This window comes from Branchiostoma floridae, chromosome 7, assembly GCF_000003815.2.
Source record: "Branchiostoma floridae strain S238N-H82 chromosome 7, Bfl_VNyyK, whole genome shotgun sequence".
Lineage (NCBI taxonomy): Eukaryota > Metazoa > Chordata > Leptocardii > Amphioxiformes > Branchiostomatidae > Branchiostoma > Branchiostoma floridae.
The window spans coordinates 18,162,261-18,169,883 of NC_049985.1; the positions used below are offsets into that span (position 1 = coordinate 18,162,261).

General features: G+C 43.9%; 1 protein-coding gene across 1 annotated transcript in view; it reads right to left on the reverse strand.

The window, feature by feature from the left end:
- Positions 1 to 7,623, reverse strand: part of LOC118419107 (kelch-like protein 9) — a 14,094-nt gene that overhangs the window by 2,629 nt on the left and 3,842 nt on the right. Inside the window, exons 2-7 of the mRNA XM_035825410.1 lie at positions 4,662 to 4,716; positions 3,678 to 3,906; positions 2,716 to 3,512; positions 2,294 to 2,414; positions 1,725 to 1,832; positions 636 to 858 (exon numbers count right to left, since the gene is read on the reverse strand). Of these exons, the coding sequence (XP_035681303.1) occupies positions 636 to 858; positions 1,725 to 1,832; positions 2,294 to 2,414; positions 2,716 to 3,512; positions 3,678 to 3,887 (1,459 nt within the window). The 5' untranslated portion in view covers positions 3,888 to 3,906; positions 4,662 to 4,716. The remainder of the gene's footprint in view (positions 1 to 635; positions 859 to 1,724; positions 1,833 to 2,293; positions 2,415 to 2,715; positions 3,513 to 3,677; positions 3,907 to 4,661; positions 4,717 to 7,623) is intronic.

Sequence of the window (7,623 nt, forward strand, 5' to 3'; positions counted from 1 at the left end):
AGATTGGTCCAAGAAGAAAACAAAATGTTTTGCACCCGTATGATGTACTGGTCCCTACACCTAACTGTTGGTATACCATACTATGTGTGTTTAGTCCTATGTTCAACCTTCCTGGCCACTTTGATTTCATACTGAAGGCAACTTTTTTTTTTTGCCAAACTTTTTTTTTATTCGCTCGCTCGCATCAGTTTTGGAGTTTCCAGAGGATGTCATCCATATAATCAAATCAACATGGCCTAACTGCAAAAGTAGAAAGGCCACCCATGTTAGTTTTCATTCGTTTCTAAATCATATTAACATCATGCCCGAAAATCTTATTTTGACATTTTGTGCATTTTGATGCATTTCATATCCTTCTTTTTGCTCCCGAAAGCTGCCCGGCTGGGCCTCGATTTAGAAATGTAACTTAAGCCTAAACAACGACAACAAAATGGGGTAGGGAATTTCCCGAGCAGCCTCGTAACCCCTGCTTCGCCTATTGAGTCAGTGAAGTCAAGCTTGCCTAGGCTTGATCTTTCTGACTTAGGGAGAAGAGATGTTGCTACAGTTATCGCTATGGGCCGCTCTTCATCACCATGATGATAACATCAGGCCCTACGAACCTGATTTAGAAAAAAAAAAAAAAAAAGACAAACCCGAGGAGAGGTGTGTCCCGGGGAGTGTCCCCCCCACCACGTACAGGTAGTTATCCATGACGGCCGCACAGTGGTACTTCCGCGGCGGGCTCGGCATCGGGCGAAGGTTCTTCCAGCGTACGGAACTCGACACCACGCTGCCATCGCAGAACATGAGCTCCCGGCTGATCGCCTGGTCCGTCTCTCCACCAATCACGATCACCGCGTCCTCCGTGGCTCGTACCTGTGTGTAGAAGGATAAATACATTTTTTACCTTTGCCAAAAGTCATGCTCCCCAGGGGATTTATGTGGTAATGCAGCAGAACTTCCAGTTTAGAAATCTGATGTTCTGGACTATGGTCACAATTTTGGGTTGGAAGATTCTGGGTAGCTCTTGTTGTTGGGAAGAAGTATTCTGCCTACAAGGATGATTTATGCTTCTCATGAATAAACAAAGGCTTTAAGGAAGAAAGAAACAAACAAACCTGAGTCTGCGGAGACTGTAGCGAGTTCTGCTTGTACGGGAAAGCCTTAAACAAACAAACAAACAAACAAACCTGTGTCTGTGGAGACTGCAGGGAGTTCTGCTTGTACGGGAAAGCTTTAAACAAACAAACAAACAAACAAACAAACATAACTGTGTCTGTGGAGACTGCAGGGAGTTCTGCTTGTACGGGAAAGCTTTAAACAAACAAACAAACAAACAAACAAACAAACCTGTGTCTGCGGAGACTGCAGGGAGTTCTGCTTGTACGGGAAAGCTTTAAACAAACAAACAAACAAACAAACAAACCTGTGTCTGCGGAGACTGCAGGGAGTTCTGCTTGTACGGGAAAGCTTTAAACAAACAAACAAACAAACAAACAAACAAACCTGTGTCTGCGGAGACTGCAGGGAGTTCTGCTTGTACGGGAAAGCTTTAAACAAACAAACAAACAAACAAACAAACCTGTGTCTGCGGAGACTGCAGGGAGTTCTGCTTGTACGGGAAAGCTTTAAACAAACAAACAAACAAACAAACAAACAAACCTGTGTCTGCGGAGACTGCAGGGAGTTCTGCTTGTACGGGAAAGCTTTAAACAAACAAACAAACAAACAAACAAACAAACCTGTGTCTGTGGAGACTGTAGGGAGTTCTGCTTGTACGGGAAAGCCTTGTAGGTAAATGACTCGACCAGCAGGGCGTGGCACTTTGGGTCCATCATCATGAAACCCACCTGGAGAGGAAATCGACAATATGATGATTTTATATCAATGACATATAGACATCCAGGTAATCAGATACACGATACAAAAAATACTCAAGGAACTGGATACGTTTTGCAAACAATCAGACATTTCAGACAGAATCTGCAAAAAAAATCCCTGACCAATTCTATGCAGCAATCACAATTGGTACTTGACCCAATGGTAATCATTACCAGTTTCAACACAAATGACACATAATCATTTGTATTGAAACCTAAGCTTGTGTTGGTTATTTCATAGTACATGTACTGTTTTGCTAGCTTGAGTACCATCCTCCGTAGTGACCGCTGGCTCAGTACTTTCGCATGGTTAGCAAGCGAAAGTAGCGAGCCAGCGGTCACTACGGAGGATGGCACTCAGGCTACTGTTTTGCAAGATGGACCCCGTTATTGTCAAAGTTAAATCTAATAAACAAGGAAATAAAGTCCACCTCTTGCACATTCTCCATGATATCCCTGTCAGACATCAGCGGGAACCGCACACACTGCATCACCGTGCACGCGTCCGCCACTCGAGCATCGTGGTCCGCATCGATCCACTTCAGCGCAAACCTGATGATGATGATCAATGGTTTATTGTGCAACAAAGAATCTCTCACAGCCTGAGGCTGAATCGCAGATTCCATTACAATAAAATGGTGTCATGACAGTCCGTAGTTCCTATTATCAATATGCTAAAAAACATCACAATTTTATAGTTATAGTTTCAAACAATTATAATGTGATCTGTCATTCGAAATGATAAATCCATATGCTGCCTACCCCTGCGTCAGGGATCCCAGCAGCAGTATAATCAAACAAAGATAAGGAAGGAAGGATCATTAACCATATCAATAAATCCATAATATCAAACCTGAACACCTCCAGCTCGCTCGCTCGTATCGAATTCCTCTCCAAGTATCCAATCAGCTCCCTCTGCGTCAGACTCTCGAACTTCTCCGTCTCGGCGAACGCGTGAAAGTTCTCGACAATAAAGTCGTCTGCAAACTCTTTCAGTTCCGTGACTCCGTAACTCTGCGCGGCGTGCGTGATCTCCAGACAGTTGTCCACGGTGATGGAGTCCTTATAGTACGTGCAGCAGAGCTCCAGCACTGTGGGGATCTGTAAGTAAGCAGCCACGTTGATGATGTCAGCGATGTTCTGTGGGCTGAGTCCGATCTGCCCGCTGTAGATGAAGTCTATGCAGGCTTCCAGCGCCGACGCCTTCATGCCGTGTAACACGATCTCTCGCTCTTTACTCTCCTTTAGACTCCCTGTCAGCATGGCGCGGAAATAGTCGCTACACGCCGCGAGAACGGCACGGTGCGCCACGAACTTCTGCTTACACGATATGAGGAGGATGTCGCATAATTGGTTATTACGTCGTAACGCGTTCAGCCCCTTCAGAATCTTCCTGCTGTGCTCCCCCGAATCGTGGTCCAGCTTAGCGCTCTCCGAACCCCCCTCCACGATGAAGTCGTAGCAAGCCTGCACGATCGGCGGAATCTGCAGACAGCTGGCAACACCGAGAACTTGCTTAACGTTGTCATCGTTGACGTCCGTTTTCGTGGCGTACAGGATGTCCAGTAAACACCGCACGCCTTCCACCGTCACACCCTCCAGCTCCACCTTGTCCTGTTTGCCATCAGTTATTGCACTGGTCAGCAGCGCCTTTGCACAAGTACCGGAGAAAGGGAAAAGAAAAGGATTAAAATCAAATCATAACATTTCCACAGTGAACACCTCACAACATTAAGTGACCTATAAACAGGTACAGGTACCCTAGATGTTCAGGTCCAGACCTTACAATCTTTAAGGTTCAGATTTTAGCCCTACCTTGAGATAGTCGCTACATGATGCCAGCAGGGCCCTATGCAGACTGAAAGAGCTGGACTCTGACACCAGAGTGAAGTCACAGAGCACGTCCTCCTCCCGGAGACTGTTCAGGCCTCGGAGCAGGAACTCCGGATGTTTGTCGGAGAGAAACTCCTCCAGCTCCTCCAACTCCACATCCTCCTGCTCAGGAGTCACTCCATCAGTATCCATGGCAACAGGGCATCACTTCCTGTGCAAAAAAGATATAAGGGAGTCATTCTACCAGTAACCATATGCATGGCAATGGGGAATCACTGTCAGACTTCATACTAGTATATAAAAACATACAACAATTCCTTTCTGGAAATATGTGACATCTACAAACACAATTCTGCCAGGTCACACAGTACTAGTATATCCACCACCCAAAAAGGATGCATCTTAGGAGCTTGCCAGTGCAATGCACTCCCGTATGTGAGTATCTACATGTCCGATGGTGCTGCACTAGAGAGCTCTCAAACACACCCAGTCTGTTTTTTTTATGTGGCAGACTTATGTAACCCGGCGGATAAATGACAAAATTGTGAATGGGGGGCTACACATGACCTAAAAGTTAAGGTGCACATTAAAGAATTTGGGTTCCATCTAAAACAAATGACACTGAAATCTACCTGATCTTTAACATTACTTTGAATTACCACAAAGGCTTTCCACCTTACAGATGATAACTAGATTCTATATATAACCTGAACCACAAACATTGCACTGTAGCTGAGGTTATTGCTAAGGTATGCCAGAGCCATAACACTTATGACTTTTGTTTAGTATAGTATTAGGAAGTACATTTGTACCTATTGTACTGACATGCAGGAGGGAATTACTTGGATGCGCCAGGCCTTCTACAAATGTACATATACAACATTAACTATTACTTAGATTCCCTACAGAGATCTAGAAGCCACGACCCGAAGCTTGTACTAGTTGTAGTGTTTGAGGAATGCCAACCATCGGAGCGCTCCAGGAATGCCTGTCCATCATGCCAGTCATTCGGCCTGTTAACCTACAGGGGAGGGGGCAAAGGTCAGGGCAGGGCAGGGATGTATACAGAACAACCGACAGCTTTTATAGGAGCACATCTCGCAGTGGCGTAGGAGGGGCATAATGCCAAGACCCTAGAGGTCCTTTTGGCCTTGGGAGAGGCACTTAACAGGTTCTTGTCTTTCTTCGCTTCACTCAGGTGAAAACAGGTACCTAGCTCTGGGTAGACATGTCCTATGGATAGAACATTAAATGCTAAAATGGAGGTCCCATGTTTGAAGAGAGCCACACCTCGATCACGTAAAAGAACCCACCACACTTATCAAAAAAGAGTACTGGGGTCTTCCCCGGTATGAGTGGATCAAAAACCATCATAATATATTCGGCCTAAATGGCGAACAGAATTTCCTAAACAGCCTTCGTAACCCCTGCTTCCCCTATCAACTCAATGAAGTCCAAATTGCCTAAGCATGATGTTTTTGACTAGGAAAAGAAATGATGATGCTACAATGACATGAACAAGCTGCTCTTTATCACAATAATGGCAACAACAGGCCGGCTCTTGTTAAACTTAATCACTCACTGAAACTGACACTCAAATGCACGAAGGCACAAACATTTCATTTATGACTCATGCTGAAATTCAAGTTCAGTAATAATCCATTCAAGTCTAAGAAGCAAGGAGAAGACTTGGTCGTTGTGGGACACATGTGATTCAAAGCTGGATATAGTAGAATTCTTTTTACACAACCAGGAGGTACTTACACTGCTTACGTTTTTATCAGAGCTTCTAACTGGAGTTCTGCTCTGACGAAGGTGTCTGAGAGACATCAAAACGTAAGCAATGTAAGTACCTGCTGGTTGTGTAAAAAGATTCTCCTACATCCTACCAACCTGATTTTTCGGAGGTGATTTAAAGTATTTTACCCACAGGCTATGCAAATGTTAAACTTCCATGAAATGTCTCCCCAATGTTCCCCTCCATCTATTATCACTTACTGCTCCCTCCAGGCTCTGTCTGTATCCAACCCTGTCTGTAAACATCTCAGACATTTCCCGATCAAGTCAGATCGAACTGCAAGGAGTTCACTTCTGCCTCAGAACAACAGTCTTCAGATATAAGCTCACACAGTTTGATCTGTGCGGTTCTCAACAATATTGCTGAACTGGAAGATCAACACAAGGACAGACATTAAAGGTTCACAAAGTTTCAGGTAAGAATTACGGGTAGATTTGAGCTTTTTCTAAGGTACTAAATGTATATTCAATGGCTGTAATGTCGTACATTTAACTTGGCTTTTTTTTAAATAGGAATTGTACAGTTTAATGGCATCAGTATAAAGGGGCTACAGAAGCACTCAGGCTTGTGATGAACGACACCAGTAACATCTGCAGACATCAGGGACTCCAAAGGAACAGTTTGTAAAACTGTCAGGGCGGCAGATCAGACAGGCAGATTCCGATGATGATCCTGGCTGTACATTTCCCGTGTGAATTATGTTTATACATTTATTGAGTGTGACTGATGCTGCATATCAACACGCCAACAGAACCCATCTCTCTGGTAAATCATGATGGCATAAAAATGATGCTGTCTTCATAACTTAAGAGGTTTTATCATGTTCTTTTGACTAAATTTGGCAAACAGGACAAGGATCATAAAGAAAACCCATGATCATTTTGGCTATACATTTGTACATTCCTGTGTGAATGATGTTTAGACATTCCTGTGTGAATGATGTTGAATTGCAGCATGCCAACAGAACACATCTCCCTAAGAAGTCACGATGGCATGAAAAATGATGCTGTCTTCATAACTTAACATCCTCCAAAGAGGTTTTCCATCAAGACTACTTTTGGCTCAATTTGGCAAAAAGGCCAAAGACCATTAACTTAAAGATAACTGCCTCTTTATGACAGACCAGCAGATCATACAGGCGGATTACTGATGATAATTTTGGCTACAAATTTCCCGTGTGAGTGATGCTGAATGTCACCATGGCAACAGAACCCATATCTCTGGGAAGCCATCTAGACATGAGTGATGATGTCGCCTGCAGTTTTTTTCCTTCCAGACATGTACTAGATATACTTTTATCCTGAAGTTTGCCAAAAAGGAATAAAGATTCAAACTATTACAGGACTACATAACGGATGTATGGATGGACCAATATTGTAAGTTGTATAAAGAAAGAAATAGAGATGTGCATCAAACCAGCTTTGCCCTCTGACATCAGTGACAAGCCAGTCTTCTGCTGGCCGTGACAGGAAAGACAGATGATACATACCCTATCTACATGCAGGTTCATCCCACTGGAAAAGGTTCCCTCGTGGGCCTTTTGACACTGCTGTCCAGCAAAATGTACGTAAGTGGACAGTGTCTGAGGGGAATGTTTAGATCAGTTCCTTATTGGTACACACTGCTTCAGGGAATGAAGTCAGAATAAAATCAGATTCAATATTTCCTCCAAGCACTCAATTTCCATCTTGTTCTCCTGCTAAATATTTATCTTAAAATGTGTGAGCACCAAACACATAGGCTGGTGTGGTCACACAGCACAGTGATACACTGGTTAGCAGGAATTGCCATGATACATGAAACCTACACCAGCTATTTTAGGCTCTGTCATGCAGGGAGAGGGTAAGTCATGGTGGATACGACGTTCTCCCAGGACACTCCCGGACCTGATCCATTACTAGTACAGATACATCCTCCTGGCTATATCATATGTCATAAGTCACCTTGTCATTACTTGTACACGAACATGATCCATTAGCAGCATATCCTCTGGTCTCATATGTCACCTTGTCAGTACATTTTGTACTTGTACCCGGACTAACATATCCTCCGGTCATACGTCTCATACGTCACCTTGTCAGTACTCGTACCCGGACTAACATATCCTCTGGTCTCATATGTCACCTGTCA